The 16,880-nt window shown below is 45.6% G+C and overlaps 1 protein-coding gene across 17 annotated transcripts in view; it reads left to right on the forward strand.

The window, feature by feature from the left end:
* The window catches only part of LOC110493275 (neuron navigator 1), a 175,874-nt gene that overhangs the window by 102,456 nt on the left and 56,538 nt on the right, over positions 1-16,880 (forward strand). For 3 of the 17 annotated variants that reach the window (XM_090206343.1, XM_090206345.1, XM_090206344.1), the window contains exon 1: positions 16,572-16,843. The exons of the other annotated variants lie outside the window; for them this stretch is intronic. In XM_090206343.1, the coding sequence (XP_090062469.1) occupies positions 16,749-16,843 (95 nt within the window). In that variant the 5' untranslated portion in view covers positions 16,572-16,748. Of the gene's footprint in view, positions 1-16,571; positions 16,844-16,880 lie in introns of those variants that run through there. 17 annotated transcript variants of the gene reach the window in all.

Raw genomic sequence — 16,880 nt, forward strand, 5'->3', positions numbered from 1 at the left:
AATGAGGTAGTCAGAGAAGACAAGGAACAGCTGGGGGAAAGAGGGACAGAAACGGTAACCTAGTACGACCAGCAGAGGGAGACAGGGTGAAAGGAAAGGACAGAAACAAGACACAACATGACAATACATGACAGTACCCCCCCACTCACCGAGCGCCTCCTGGCGCACTCGAGGAGGAAACCTGGCGGCAACGGAGGAAATCCTCGATCAGCGCACGGTCCAGCACGTCCCGAGAGGGAACCCAACTCCTCTCCTCAGGACCGTACCCCTCCCAATCTACGAGGTACTGGTGACCACGGCCCCGAGGACGCATGTCCAAAATCCTACGGACCCTGTAGATGGGTGCGCCCTCGACAAGGATGGGGGGGGGGGGGGGGAGACGAGCGGGGGCGCGAAGAACGGGCTTGATACAGGAGACATGGAAGACCGGGTGGACGCGACGAAGGTATCGCGGAAGAAGAAGTCGAACTGCGACAGGATTAATGACCCGAGAAATACGGAACGGACCAATGAACCGCGGGGTCAACTTGCGAGAAGCCGTCTTAAGGGGAAGGTTCTGAGTGGAGAGCCAAACTCTCTGACCGCGACAATATCTAGGACTCTTAGTTCTACGCTTATTAGCAGCCCTCACAGTCTGCGTCCTATAACGGCAAAGTGCAGACCTGACCCTCTTCCAGGTGCGCTCGCAACGTTGGACAAAAGCCTGAGCGGAGGGGACGCTGGACTCGGCGAACTGAGATGAGAACAGCGGAGGCTGGTACCCGAGGCTACTCTGAAAAGGAGATAGCCCGGTCGCAGACGAAGGAAGCGAGTTGTGGGCGTACTCTGCCCAGGGGAGCTGTTCTGACCAAGACGCAGGGTTGCGAAAAGAAAGACTGCGTAAGATGCGACCAATAGTCTGATTGGCCCGTTCTGCTTGACCGTTAGACTGGGGGTGAAAGCCGGAAGAGAGACTGACGGAAGCCCCAATCAAACGGCAAAACTCCCTCCAAAATTGAGACGTGAATTGCGGACCTCTGTCCGAAACGACGTCTGACGGAAGGCCATGAATTCTGAAAACATTCTCGATGATGATTTGTGCCGTCTCTTTAGCAGAAGGAAGCTTAGCAAGGGGAATGAAATGAGCCGCCTTAGAGAACCTATCGACAACCGTAAGAATAACAGTCTTCCCCGCTGACGAAGGCAGTCCGGTGACAAAATCTAAGGCGATGTGAGACCACGGTCGAGAGGGAATGGGAAGCGGCCTGAGACGGCCGGCAGGAGGGGAGTTACCGGACTTAGTCTGCGCGCAGACCGAACAAGCAGCCACGAAACGACGCGTGTCATGCTCCCGGGTGGGCCACCAAAAACGCTGGCGAATGGAAGCAAGCGTACCCCGAACGCCAGGGTGGCCGGCTAACTTGGCAGAGTGAGCCCACTGAAGAACGGCCAGACGAGTAGGAACGGGAACGAAAAGAAGGTTCCTAGGACAAGCGCGCGGCGACGGAGTGTGAGTGAGCGCTTGCTTTACCTGCCTCTCAATTCCCCAGACAGTCAACCCGACAACACGCCCCTCAGGGAGAATCCCCTCGGGGTCAGTGGAGGCTACTGAAGAACTGAAGAGACGAGATAAAGCATCAGGCTTGGTGTTCTTAGAGCCCGGACGATAAGAAATCACGAACTCGAAACGAGCGAAAAACAGCGCCCAACGCGCCTGACGCGCATTAAGTCGTTTGGCAGAACGGATGTACTCAAGGTTCCTATGGTCAGTCCAAACGACAAAAGGAACGGTCGCCCCCTCCAACCACTGTCGCCATTCGCCTAGGGCTAACCGGATGGCGAGCAGTTCGCGGTTTCCCACATCATAGTTACGTTCCGACGGCGACAGGCGATGAGAAAAATACGCGCATGGGTGGACCTTGTCGTCAGAGAGGGAGCGCTGAGAAAGAATGGCTCCCACGCCCACCTCTGACGCGTCAACCTCGACAACGAACTGTCTAGAGACGTCAGGTGTAACAAGGATAGGAGCGGATGTAAAACTATTCTTGAGGAGATCAAAAGCTCCCTGGGCGGAAACGGACCACTTAAAGCACGTCTTGACAGAAGTAAGGGCTGTGAGAGGAGCTGCCACCTGACCGAAATTACGGATGAAACGACGATAGAAGTTCGCGAAGCCGAGAAAGCGCTGCAGCTCGACGCGTGACTTAGGGGCGGGCCAATCAATGACAGCTTGGACCTTAGCGGGATCCATCTTAATGCCTTCAGCGGAAATAACAGAACCGAGAAATGTGACGGAGGAGGCATGAAAAGTGCACTTCTCAGCCTTCACAAAAAGACAATTCTCTAAAAGGCGCTGGAGGACACGTCGAACGTGCTGAACATGAATCTGGAGTGACGGTGAAAAAATCAGGATATCGTCAAGGTAAACGAAAACAAAGATGTTCAGCATGTCTCTCAGGACATCATTGACTAATGCCTGAAAGACAGCTGGAGCGTTAGCGAGGCCGAAAGGAAGAACCCGGTATTCAAAGTGCCCTAACGGAGTGTTAAACGCCGTCTTCCACTCGTCCCCCTCCCTGATGCACACGAGATGGTAAGCGTTACGAAGGTCCAACTTAGTGAAAAACCTGGCTCCCTGCAGGATCTCGAAGGCTGAAGACATAAGAGGAAGCGGATAACGATTCTTCACTGTTATGTCATTCAGCCCTCGATAATCTATGCAGGGGCGCAGAGACCCGTCCTTCTTCTTGACAAAAAAAACCCCCGCTCCGGCGGGAGAGGAGGAGGGGACTATGGTACCGGCGTCAAGAGCTACAGACAAATAATCTTCGAGAGCCTTACGTTCGGGAGCCGACAGAGAGTATAGTCTACCCCGGGGGGGAGTGGTTCCCGGAAGGAGATCAATACTACAATCATACGACCGGTGTGGAGGAAGAGAGGTGGCCCTGGACCGACTGAACACCGTGCGCAGATCGTGATATTCCTCCAGCACCCCTGTCAAATCACCAGGCTCCTCCTGTGAAGAAGAGACAGAGGAAACAGGAGGGATAGCAGACATTAAACATTTCACATGACAAGAGACGTTCCAGGAGAGGATAGAATTACTAGACCAATTAATGGAAGGATTATGACAAACTAGCCAGGGATGGCCCAAAACAACAGGTGTAAAAGGTGAACGAAAAATTAAAAAATAAATGGTTTCGCTATGATTACCAGAAACAGTGAGGGTTAAAGGTAGCGTCTCACGCTGAATCCTGGGGAGAGGACTACCATCCAGGGCGAACAAGGCCGTGGACTCCCTTAACTGTCTGAGAGGAATGTCATGTTCCCGAGCCCAGGTCTCGTCCATAAAACAGCCCTCCGCCCCAGAGTCTATTAAGGCACTGCAGGAAGCTGACGAACCGGTCCAGCGTAGATGGACCGACAAGGTAGTGCAGGATCTTGAAGGAGAGACAGGAGTAGTAGCGCTCACCAGTAGCCCTCCGCTTACTGATGAGCTCTGGCTTTTACTGGACATGAAGTGACAAAATGACCAGCAGAACCGCAATAGAGACAGAGGCGGTTGGTGATTCTCCGTTCCCTCTCCTTAGTCGAGATGCGGATACCTCCCAGCTGCATAGGCTCAGCTCCCGAGCCGGCAGAGGAAGATGGTAGTGATGCGGAGAGGGGGGCAACGGAGAACGCGAGCTCCTTTCCACGAGCTCGGTGACGAAGATCAACCCGTCGCTCAATGCGAATAGCGAGTTCAATCAAGGAATCCACGCTGGAAGGAACCTCCCGGGAGAGAATCTCATCCTTTACCTCTGCGCGGAGACCCTCCAGAAAACGAGCGAGCAAAGCCGGCTCGTTCCAGCCACTGGAGGCAGCAAGAGTGCGAAACTCAATAGAGTAGTCTGTTATGGATCGATTACCTTGACATAGGGAAGACAGGGCCCTGGAAGCCTCCTCCCCAAAAACAGATCGATCAAAAACCCGTATCATCTCCTCCTTAAAGTCCTGATACTGGTTAGTACACTCAGCCCTTGCCTCCCAGATTGCCGTGCCCCACTCACGAGCCCGTCCAGTAAGGAGAGATATGACGTAGGCGACACGAGCAGTGCTCCTGGCGTAAGTGTTGGGCTGGAGAGAAAACACAATATCACACTGGGTGAGGAACGAGCGGCATTCAGTGGGCTCCCCAGAGTAACACGGCGGGTTATTGATTCTGGGCTCCGGAGATTCGAAAGCCCTGGAAGTGGCCGGTGGATCGAGGCGGAGATGGTGAACCTGTTCTGTGAGGTTGGAGACTTGGGTGGCCAGGGTCTCAACGGCATGTCGAGATGCAGACAATTCCTGCTCGTGTCTGCCTAGCATCGCTCCCTGGATCTCGACGGCTGAGTGGAGAGGATCCGAAGTCGCTGGGTCCATTCTTGGTCGGATTCTTCTGTCAGGTGCGTGAATGAGGACCCAAAAGCGAATTAACAAACAGAGTTTCTTTAATGATGAACACACGTGGGCTCAGATGGACAGGTAGATTCCGACAGGACAGGACAAGGTTGCAGCAAACACGATGATAGTCTGGTTCAGGCATGAGACACACAAACAAGAATCCGACAAAGACAGGAGCAGAAACAGAGAGAGATATAGGGACCTAATCAGAGGGAAAAAGGGAACAGGTGGGAAAAGGGGTGAATGAGGTAGTCAGAGAAGACAAGGAACAGCTGGGGGAAAGAGGGACAGAAACGGTAACCTAGTACGACCAGCAGAGGGAGACAGGGTGAAAGGAAAGGACAGAAACAAGACACAACATGACAATACATGACAGGAGAGGCTAATCTACCAGGAGAGAAGCTAATCCAGGTCTGAAAAATGGAAGAGATAACTCATGCTTTAGTTTCCCTCTATAATACATAGCTCAGCATACCTCTGAACACATTAGCATTTTTTGGTAACACTACTGTCCTTGTTGGCAACCATTAATTCATTTAATCTGAGTGGTACTGTACACTCAAATGCAAAAATTATCCACAATGCTGACAGCACTCTAAATACACACACACACAATCAAACACACACACAGTTGAGCTCTTTGGAAACCATTAGCCTCTACCCATCTCTTGAAAATAGATCATTTCTGCAAGCCTCTCTTGCGTCACCATAGCAACCAGCTCCAATGTGATGGTGGGGAAAGGGAACATTTCTCCAGCTCTTCCACCATCATCCCTAGTATAGTCTTCTTTATCTGAATCAAAGCTATAGTAATAATGTCAATCATTTCCAAAGGGAAGTTTGACTTGCATGGGTAACATGGGAATGTTGAGCTAAAATGGTTCTTGAAATTAAATATAATTATTTAATTATGAATCTATTATTCTGGTAGTTCTGTATTCTGATTCCTGGTTGGCTGTAAGGATGTTAACCTTTTATTGATGAACAGTTTTTGTGCTGAAGTTGCTTCCAGAGGCAGTTTGGAACTTGGTAGTGAGTGTTGCAACCAAGGATAGACAATTGTTGGTGCTATGCACTTCACCACTCTGTGGTCTGGTTCGGTGAGCTTAATTTGATGGTGTGTATAAACTTTTGTATCTATAGTTTACATGCTACCAATCCAGATGGTCTAGTCATACATTCAGAGCACGTGGCTGTGGATGGTCTCTGTGAGATTGGGTTCTAGGGAGCGCACTGGACCTACAGCACATTGCTGGTGGCCTTATGTCTATTGATTACTGCTACACGAACTACTGTACCCTTAATGTACTGACTGATGGCTGTGTGATATCTACAGCTGGTCTACACTTTACTGACTGAATGCTGTTTGATATCTACAGCTGGTCTACACTTTACTGACTGATGGCTGTTTGATATCTACAGCTGGTCTACACTTTACTGACTGATGGCTGTGTGATATCTACAGCTGGTCTACACTTTACTGACTGATGGCTGTTTGATATCTACAGCTGGTCTACACTTTACTGACTGATGGCTGTTTGATATCTACAGCTGGTCTACACTTTACTGACTGATGGCTGTGTGATATCTACAGCTGGTCTACACTTTACTGACTGATGACTGTGTGATATCTACAGCTGGTCTACACTTTACTGACTGATGGCTGTTTGATATCTACAGCTGGTCTACACTTTACTGACTGATGGCTGTGTGATATCTACAGCTGGTCTACACTTTACTGATTGATGGCTGTGTGATATCTACAGCTGGTCTACACTTTACTGACTGATGGCTGTTTGATATCTACAGCTGGTCTACACTTTACAGGCTGATGGCTGTGTGATATCTACAGCTGGTCTACACTTTACTGACTGATGGCTGTTTGATATCTACAGCTGGTCTACACTTTACTGACTGATGGCTGTGTGATATCTACAGCTGGTCTACACTTTACTGACTGATGGCTGTTTGATATCTACAGCTGGTCTACACTTTACTGATTGATGGCTGTGTGATATCTACAGCTGGTCTACACTTTACTGACTGATGGCTGTGTGATATCTACAGCTGGTCTACACTTTACTGACTGATGGCTGTTTGATATCTACAGCTGGTCTACACTTTACTGATTGATGGCTGTTTGATATCTAGAGCTGGTCTACACTTTACTGACTGATGGCTGTGTGATATCTACAGCTGGTCTACACTTTACTGACTGATGGCTGTGTGATATATACAGCTGGTCTACACTGTACTGACGTATGTTCCTCTGAGTGATGAGGACAGAGAGAGATGGAAGGGAAGGGTGTAACACACAGGGGTGTGTTCAGAACGGGTGAAAGTTCAGTTAGAAATGTGATGCATAGAGCTGACAGGCTCTATTATTCCCCATGACAGGGAAGGTACTCTATGTTCTACAAAATACATTTGCATTTGAATTAGGCTTTTCTCTTTGTTAAGTCTGTAGGAATCTGTATGGTACAATCATAATGTCTTTATAATGACAGAATAGTTATCCTCTTCACACCAGATAATAATGGAGGCTGATGATGGTTTAACCGTTACCAGTATCGTATTAAAGTATTAGCAGCCATTTGAAACACTTTCTACATGTTTTGGTCTCCGTGAATCATATTCCACTTGTTGGGTTACACATAAATAATGACATTATTATTGAATATGTGTTTGTTTTTATTTTCCAAAGCCGATAGAGAAGTGATCAATGTCCCACTATTCAATGCCATCTCAACAAACATAGATTTACGTGGTGCACCCCTCTGTCAATTATGGTTACACACTTGGACCCACCAAGTAGCGCCATCAGTGTTCTGTTGCAACCTGATGGGTACTTTCTCATGTCCAATCACTTCATTTCAAAGGAGAATAATCTGTTTGGTCATTCGTTCTTTGATTGATGAAGCGAATGGTTTAATGCTTTAAACAGGACATGCAAACATGGAGATTTTCTAAAGGAGGCCCACCCAGAATGCTCTCTGTTTATCACGACCAAGGGATTTACTCTCTTTTCCTGGCAGACGTTGATTAACTCAAAACATTACTGAAAGCTTATTTAGACTTTCAGACAGAAAACTAATGACTGTCAGCATTTTATTTGGATTCAGATTCTGCCTTGTTTACAGAACCAGCTGTAAAGCACTTGACTGCACAGCATGGTATCGATTATGGCAGTGCCTACCGGCATCAATGAGTAGCCTAGATTATTTTGTGGAACGGGAGTAAATATAAGGCTATCTATGCCCCCCCCCCCCCCCCCCCCCCCCCCCCACACACACACACACACACACTCTTTCCCATTGTGTAAGGTTAGGTAATGTAATGTGTGTGGGAACGTGGTGGTGCAGGGCTGGTGGACTATAGCCAGCTAGGTGTGTGTGTGTGTGTGTTTGTGTGTGTGTGTGTGTGTGTGTGTGTGTGTGTGCGTGTGTGAAAGCAGTTCAGGAAAGATAAGGGGAAAGGAAGGCTGGTGCAGCAACACGCCTCTCATCATGCGGCACATGGATCAGGATGTGCTGCCATGGCAACCCTCCTCCTCTGACCCACTGTTTGGCTGTGCATTGTGTATCAGTGTGCGGTAGTGAGCGTGTGTGTGTGTAGCTGTGTGTGTGTAGCTGTGTGTAGCTGTATGTGGCTGTGTGTGTGGAGGATGAAGTGGCTTCATATTGACCTGTTAAGCAGATTGTTCTGCATGCAAACATGAAACGGTGTAGTGGGCGACTGGGAGCTGGATGTCTCCGGCTCGTACCTATTGATAGAAATCATCTCTGAATCCCTCTATGGCAGACATGTTTGATGGTTTCTGAGCTGCTATCAATAATCACGGCACAAAGACTTGCAGGAGGTCATTACAATTTAAATTGATTGAGGTCATTAGAATGCAATAAGTTATTTCATAGTTAATGGTGTTTGTTTCTGATGAACAACAAACACAATGCTCAGTTAGATTACCACAAAGAATGCATATATAAGGCTGTTTAAAATGCAGTACTATTCAGAAACTGCCCAGAGAGATTCATTTAAAGTATGTGCTAACCAGTTAAGACAAAGAATGGATTCCTACATGTTAACTGATCCATTGTTTCAGTTTGCTCTTCTGGCAATGTCATGCCCCCCCCCCCCACTAAGCATCTACACACCCGTAAGGGAACGCGTATAGTACAGTAGGTGTATTTGCCTTTAGTCATCTAATACTGGTCCTCTGCCTTCAATTTATCTTTCCTTCATACATTGGACACTTCTCCACAGTCAGTTTCTGCTTTCCTGGCCAGCCTAGTGCAATGCCTTCCTGACCCACATAAAGCATGTGCAGAGTGATTGGGTCTGGGCCTGGTTGGCCGGGCCTTCAAAAAGCCCTGCAGGGATTATAGTTTAGTAGGACCACTTCTCGGGGTCAAGACTTTATGGGTCACGGCTCAGTGAAGAGGGAGGGGTACTCTATTCTATATATCCTCACCAAGGCCAGGACGAGTCTGGGGCCACATGTGAACAGAGGAGGACCTACACATACACACATACACACACACACACACACACACACACACACACACACACAAAATATTTTGAAAAATAAATAGATAATTCATGCAAGCTGTGGACAATATGGGAGGCCTCCATCACTGGAGGGGTCACCAGTAAAGGTATATTTAACAGGATCAAGAAGACGACCCCTACAGTATCACATCCACATACATTACTAATAAACAGAACAGTAACTAATGATATGACTGTAGCCCTGGGAGCATGTCTGATAAACAGACCAGTAACTAATGATATGACTGTAGCCCTGGGGGCATGTCTGATAAACAGACCAGTAACTAATTATATGACTGTAGCCCTGGGAGCATGTCTGATAAACAGACCAGTAACTAATGATATGACTGTAGCCCTGGGGGCATGTCTGATAAACAGACCAGTAACTAATGATATGACTGTAGCCCTGGGGGCATGTCTGATAAACAGACCAGTAACTAATGATATGACTGTAGCCCTGGGGGCATGTCTGATAAACAGACCAGTAACTAATGATATGACTGTAGCCCCGGGGGCATGTCTGATAAACAGACCAGTAACTAATGATATGACTGTAGCCCCGGGGGCATGTCTGATAAACAGACCAGTAACTAATGATATGACTGTAGCCTTGGGAGCATGTCTGATAAACAGACCAGTACCTAATGATATGACTGTAGCCTTGGGGGCATGTCTGATAAACAGACCAGTAACTAATGATATGACTGTAGCCCTGTGGGCATGTCTGATAAACAGACCAGTAACTAATGATATGACTGTAGCCCCGGGGGCATGTCTGATAAACAGACCAGTAACTAATGATATGACTGTAGCCCTGGGGGCATGTCTGATAAACAGACCAGTAACTAATGATATGACTGCAGCCCTGGGGGCATGTCTGATAAACAGACCAGTAACTAACGATATGACTGTAGCCCCGGGGGCATGTGAACCTTCTCTGTATCATTTCAATGATGTCATGTCGTAACTCAATTCCCACGGTGGCAACCCATACGTACAATGTATGTTTTGAATCAAAGAGTCTACTAAATGATGTATATCACTCACAGAAGGGGTGGGGGGTAGCCTAGAGGTTAGAGCGTTGGGTCAGTCATTGACAGGTTGCTATTCAAATCCCTGAGCTGACATAGTAAATATCTGTCATTCTGCTCCCTGATCAAGGCAGTTAACCCACTGTTCCTAGGCCATCATTGTAAATAAGACTTTTTTCTTAACTGATTTGCCAAATTTAATGAAAAATAAAGAAGGCAGACAGCCTCCATTAGCATATCTGTGCTAGGTTTATTTATTTGACATATTTTTTTTATTTTTTTATCAAGGAAATCCCATTGAGACCAATACCTCTGTTGCAAGGAAGCCCTGCATGTACACCAATCATATAACATTTACAAATACAATGTACCAAAAACATAAAAACCCAATATTTACAAGCCGTGTGTCCCTGTGATGTGGATGTTAGGTGAGGGAACTCTCCTGTACTGTCTGTGGTCTAGTCTGACTCATGGAGACTGCTGTGTTGCTCTTGTTTTCCATCCCAGTGGTTGGACAGAGGACATTTCCACAGGGATATAGCTACAGGGTTCCAGTTTCAGATGGACTCACTGATGCATTTCAGAACCATTACTGTTTTACTGCTACTGTTAATGGACCTGCTTTGCTGAGCTGTACCTCCTTGCCTTGCCTTGACTTGCCGATGCCAAAACAATCCTGTTAGCTATGCCAGGGTTAATGTAAGATCAGTGATCTACTGGTGCAGTGCATCACTGTCTTTCTCATTCATCTATTGATTGAATAAGAGGATAAATGGACATAATACACTAACTGAACTGCAGGGTGAGCCTCTGGACACTGACTTTGATCCTCCTCTTAGACACTTTTATGCCTTTTCTAATGCATTACATTATTCCACTCCTCATGATGAAGTTCTTGAATATAAACTGATTAATGAAAGTGTGTGGACAAATTGTGCACAAATAGAATACAATATAGAAAGACTGTACTGGCTAGACACCATCTGCAGACAAATACAGCAATGAGACCCAAGCCATTGTGCCAATCCGTGGCGTTGTCCATGCCATATCAATCCCCCTCACTCTGGACTCATTGTGCCGTCTGCTGGAATGATTGTGTCGTTGCACCATTAGGCTTGGGAGTCATTATGGAGTAGAGATGTGAACAATTCTATTATTTAGGAAAATGGATTGAGCTCATATGATCTTTATCCAGGTTGTTGAGTCTTTTTAAGTAGCAGTCACTTCCTGGATGCCTGAATGGTACTCCACAGGGTAATCAAATCAAAAGTGTTGTCAAACAGCAGTGAATATAGCTTTCTATAGCGTTCTACAACAGTGTCTGGATACCTGGTTTTTACTCTGGACTGGGCTGAAGATGAAAGGTTTTATTCCATAGTACTGTACGGTGCAGCTGAAGAGGCTCAGCTGCCACCTATCAATATTTTAGCTGTGCTTTAATGCACTATCTCAGCCAATGCCAATTCTAGATTAATATTTAAGAATCATTCTGAGGGAAGGAAGTACAGCGCTCTATCTCTTGTACCCCTGTACGTCTCTCCCTCTCACCCACTCACCGTCCCTCAAACCGTTTCATTTAGAACAACATTAAAGTCTCTCTTTTTAGAGGGTATTCCTACTAATTTCAACTAAACATCAAACTTGGATTTGCAAAAATGTTAAGTGGAACAGACAGCTTTGCTCTCTACTTTTTGATCTGGTCCAGCAGGAAGAGCTGACAGACACAGACAGATAAAGGCCACAGCCATATGAAGGTCAGGATATGAATGCAGCTTCCTGTCTGCTCTCATGCAACCTACAGAGAACAGCAGTTAACCAAAGCAAAGAGAGAACAGCACATGTTGTGTGTTACGGCCGTTGCCTACACGGTCGTTCTCACTGACAGTGGAATTCAGTGTTCAAACAGCTTGTACATATCCCAGTCAATACCGCTACGTTATTGAATGGTGAGTTATAACCTAAGCAAACATTTTGGAGAGGTTATTTCAGACACACATTTCAGCCATTTGGTCAAGAGGTAATGACAATATTAGTAGTATGTAGTATCAATATGTATTCATGCCTGTTATACTGCAGCACCTTTCAAAGGAAGCAGGAAATACGTCTCCTGGGAAGGGCTTTCCGTATGAGCATAATGTTTGAAAAGCACTTCACAAATACAGTTATTATCTTTATTACAACAGAAATTCAATTTGATTACAGTCGTTACAGTCGTTATGGATGAGGAAGGGATGATGGTCGCTGACTGAATAAACAAAAACAGCAACAAGGAAACAGATTTTTTTTATCAGATAATTTGTACTTAAAGATCAGGGTATGAGTATCAAGAGATCCAGGGAGACAACAGTCTTCTATTCTACTATCATCACCACAGTTCATCTGTTTGGGACATATCTTTTGTTTTCTCTTTGGACAGAAATCTTCCCATTGCCAGTTGTGTGGCTGGTGCTAGCTGATAACAGATCTGTTGTGTGGCTGGTGCTAGCTGATAACAGATCACTGACTGTTTAGTCTGTCCCAACTCAGGAACTACCATGGCAGATATCTTGTGTACCCACTGTGTACCCATGACATTTATTTACCCACTCTTGCTCCTTCTATGTGTAAAATCTCAAAGGTTGTCACAATGAAAAAAAAACATGTGGAAATAGGTTGCATGCAAAAAATATCTAGCTAGCTTGGTTAATGTGATGATGATGATCCCCGAGACTGTATTCAAATTTTTGTATTTAAAAAAAATGGGTAGGAGGGGTAATTGATCCCGACCCACAGTCCACCAGTTGCCCATGCCTAGATTAAAGCCTGAACAAATAATACATGAATCTCTGGCTTTTTTGTTCAGTGCTCCAACTTCTTTCTGTCTCAAATTAGTCATTTTTGAAGTTTTTCTTGGTAAGCCCTTTTGTTGGGGAGGAAACTTCTTGGCCCGCACCGTGCACCTCCCAAAGTTGTTGGCCCGTCGCTCCTCTGACCTGATGACATCACGTTGAGAATGCTCTGTTACTAATGAGGGGAGGGTCCAGGATAAAATTTTCCGAGGTTCCTCATGCCCTGCTGGAGGTTAGATTATGTTGTGGTTGACTTAGCCTTGTGAGTCATTCAGTATACAGAGTTACTGGATGCTAGTCTACCCAGCCCATGCCTGGACTTTCCACCCTGGTCTCAGAAAGTGAATAATGTTTTAAAGTAGGTTAAAAAGAATAGGCCAGGGCCCTCCAACCCTGTTTCTAGAGAGCTACCCTCGTGTAGTTTTACTCTCCAACCCTGTTTCTAGAGAGCTACCCTCGTGTAGGTTTACTCTCCAACCCTGTTTCTAGAGAGCTACCCTCGTGTAGTTTTACTCTCCAACCCTGTTTCTAGAGAGCTACCCTCGTGTAGTTTTACTCTCCAACCCTGTTTCTAGAGAGCTACCCTCGTGTAGGTTTACTCTCCAACCCTGTTCCTGGAGCTACCCTCGTGTAGGTTTACTCTCCAACCCTGTTCCTGGAGCTACCCTCGTGTAGGTTTACTCTCCAACCCTGTTTCTAGAGAGCTACCCAAGTGTAGTTTTACTCTCCAACCCTGTTCCTGGAGAGCTACCCTCGTGTAGGTTTACTCTCCAACCCTGTTCCTGGAGAACTACCCTCGTGTAGGTTTACTCTCCTACCCTGTTTCTTAGAGCTACCCTCGTGTAGGTTTACTCTCCAACCCTGTTCCTGGAGTTACCCTCGTGTAGGTTTACTCTCCAACCCTGTTCCTGGGGAGCCACCCTCCTGTAAAGTTACTCTGTCCAACCCCAGTTGCAACTTACCTGATTCAGTTTATCAACCAGTTAATTATTAGAATCAGGTGCACTAGATTAGGGTTGGAGTGCCCGGTTTCCCAAAAGCATTTTAAGTTCATCATAAATACCTTAGTAGGAGCATCTTTAAATATCCAAGCTGTTTCACTTGAAAACGCTTGTTATTTATCAAGGGGCTCAGACCACTTGTAGAACAACTAAGTGCATCGTTAGATAATTGTTTGCCCATCCACATCCATTTATACACAGAAGATCTCTGCTAAACATAGAATCAAGCTGTTTATCTGTTTCTCTGTGACCAACGATCATTTCAGAACGTAGTTTACTACACTTTTAAAGTAGCATAAGCCTTCGCAATAGCCCACCGTGGCTCAGTTGATAGAGCATGGCACTTCCAATGCTAGGGTTGTGGGTTCCATTCCCATGGGGATCAGTATGAGAGGAAAAAAGGGTGAAAATGTATGCACTCACTACTGTAAGTTGCTCTGGATAAAATCATCTGCTAAATGACTCAAATGAAAATTGTTACAAGCAGTTGATAAAATGATCCTTTAAATGAATAACGAGATGATTGCATTAAAAGGTAAACACAGTAGGCTACATAGTCCTATATATTTCAATCATATTGAAAGCACTTTAATGTTCATACAATCGAGTTCTATTTTGATAATTGTAGGCTACTGTCTGTAATTGTTGCCTCAATATATTTCATGATGGGTAGTGTGCTCAATGATGTGCCAAATCTGATTTTCTGCATTATTATAGGGTTATATCTCCACTCAATGTTATTGCTAGCACTTGCCACCAAAATAACGTGTACGATCGGGGTTAACTTGGTCATCAGAATAAACACACTGTTTCAAAGCATAGTGCATGTCATGTTTGCCTAAGTACAGTGTAATTACTAGGTGTTACACAGGATGTAGCTAGTTACAATGAAGTGTACCTTGAGGGGTTCTTACTTGTTATTAATGTGTACTCATACAATACATTACCCACCCTTTCAACCTGGCCTTCAATTTAAAGCTTCTGGAAGTTTCACTTAATTTCTGTACCTTATTGTGAAATTGTGATAATACATCCTCAGAAGCTGATCTGTCGTCAGTACTGAGGAATAATTATAGTGTTAAGGTAAGATGTGAATGGAGAAAGCTGATCCAAGAGCAGACATGCCAATTGGGATCCCGAGTGACGCAGTAGTTTAAGGAGCTGCATCTCAGTGCTAGAGGCGTCACTACAGACCCTGGTTCGATTCCAGGCTGTATCACAACCGGCCGTGATTGGGAGTCCCATAGGGCGGCGCACAATTGGCCCAGTGTCATCCGGGTTAGGATTTGGCCCGGGGTAGACTGTCATTGTAAATAAGAATTTGTTCTTAACTGACTTGCCTAGTTAAATAAAGGTTCAAGAAAATAAATAAAAAATGAAGTGGAACTTCCAGATGCTTTGAAACTAGTAATTACATGTACTATGCTTTGAAACAGTGTATTTTTCCACATCTGGGATGACACTCTTATTCGATCCCAGTCAACCTCACTAAGGTTGACCTACTGATCATGTTTTTACCAGCTGAACTAAGTTAACCCAGATGGTACACTTTAAAATTAAGTATTACAGAATGTTCTTTCTGCGTGTTTTGAGAAACACATGTCCCATCTTTGGCCGTTGTAGGAATGATCCATCCTCAAAACACTCATAACTCCAAGTTCCAATGCTATCAGGAACCGGAGCCTTGGAATAGGCTGTGGAGCAGTAAGGATTTAGCTCTCCAGGAACACAGTAGAGCCTTGGAATAGGCTGTGGAGCAGTAAGGATTTAGCTCCAGGAACACAGTAGAGCCTTGGAATAGGCCGTGGAGCAGTAAGGATTTAGCTCTCCAGGAACACAGTAGAGCCTTGTAATAGGCTGTGGAGCAGTAAGGATTTAGCTTTCCAGGAACACAGTAGAGCCTTGGAATAGGCTGTGGAGCAGTAAGGATTTAGCTCTCCAGGAACACAGTAGAGCCTTGGAATAGGCTGTGGAGCAGTAAGGATTTAGCTCCAGGAACACAGTAGAGCCTTGGAATAGGCTGTGGGGCAGTAAGGATTTAGCTCCAGGAACACAATAGAGCCTTGGAATAGGCTGTGGAGCAGTAAGGATTTAGCTCCAGTAACACAATGGGTGTATTTATTGTAGCCTATTAGTGTAGTGGTCTAAGTGAACATTAGCTGCTTCTCTGTGTTCTCATGCCTATTAAAGAAAGGTTCAATAAATGTTTAAAAAACATATATATATATATTCTCATCTCTCCTCCCTGGTGGTCCTCTGACTGAAGGTCAAGCAGGGAGGATACTCAGTCAAGCTGTCTTCCTGGAAGACAGACAGACAGTGAGGCGGTGTCCCTTACCGCTCCAGTGTTCCAGCTTAGCAGGAGGGGGAGCAGAGAGAACAAAATGTAGCCCATAGAGAGAATATAAAGAGCTTATAGTCGGTTATATTGATTAGATTTATATCCTCTGAATATTTGAAGCGTATGTAATGTTGACATATATGGCCTACAGCAAGTCAAGGCACCCCCCTCCCCTAACTTCCAGATTCATTCTGTACAATTATTTATCTGTACATTTGATGTATATATATGCCATGTTATGTCATGTCCATGTTAACCCTAGAGGGCAATATTCAAGGGTTATCGAACGATTAGTTTATTCAAGTAGCTATAATGATGGTGTTGATGATATGATGTGGGTTTACATGTGGCAGTTTTGGGAACAGCTGTTAGCCATCAGGAGAGGGAGAGTAGGGGGTGGGGGGGGGGGGGGGTCACTTTTTAGCCTCTTACTTGGGGGTGTTTCCCAACTGGTTCGCAGTCCTTACTGTATGGGGAATAGGAGGTTGCTGCAATACAGATTTGAATGGAGCGTTGAGCCTTCCTTGAGGCTTCATGACGTTACGTGATTATTTTTCTTCTGAATGCTTTTTAATGTCAGAATTGCGGGAAAATGAGCGGACGTCTGCTAATTGGGAAAGTGCCGCCAATGCGGCAGCGGACTGCGCCCGGTGCGAAAAGGACAATACATTTGACTTCGGGTCCAAGGTAGGCACTAAGCGATCATGATTATAACAATACATAA

The sequence above is a fragment of the Oncorhynchus mykiss genome, chromosome 17, assembly GCF_057628025.1.
Source record: "Oncorhynchus mykiss isolate SJ-2025 chromosome 17, ASM5762802v1, whole genome shotgun sequence".
NCBI lineage: Eukaryota > Metazoa > Chordata > Actinopteri > Salmoniformes > Salmonidae > Oncorhynchus > Oncorhynchus mykiss.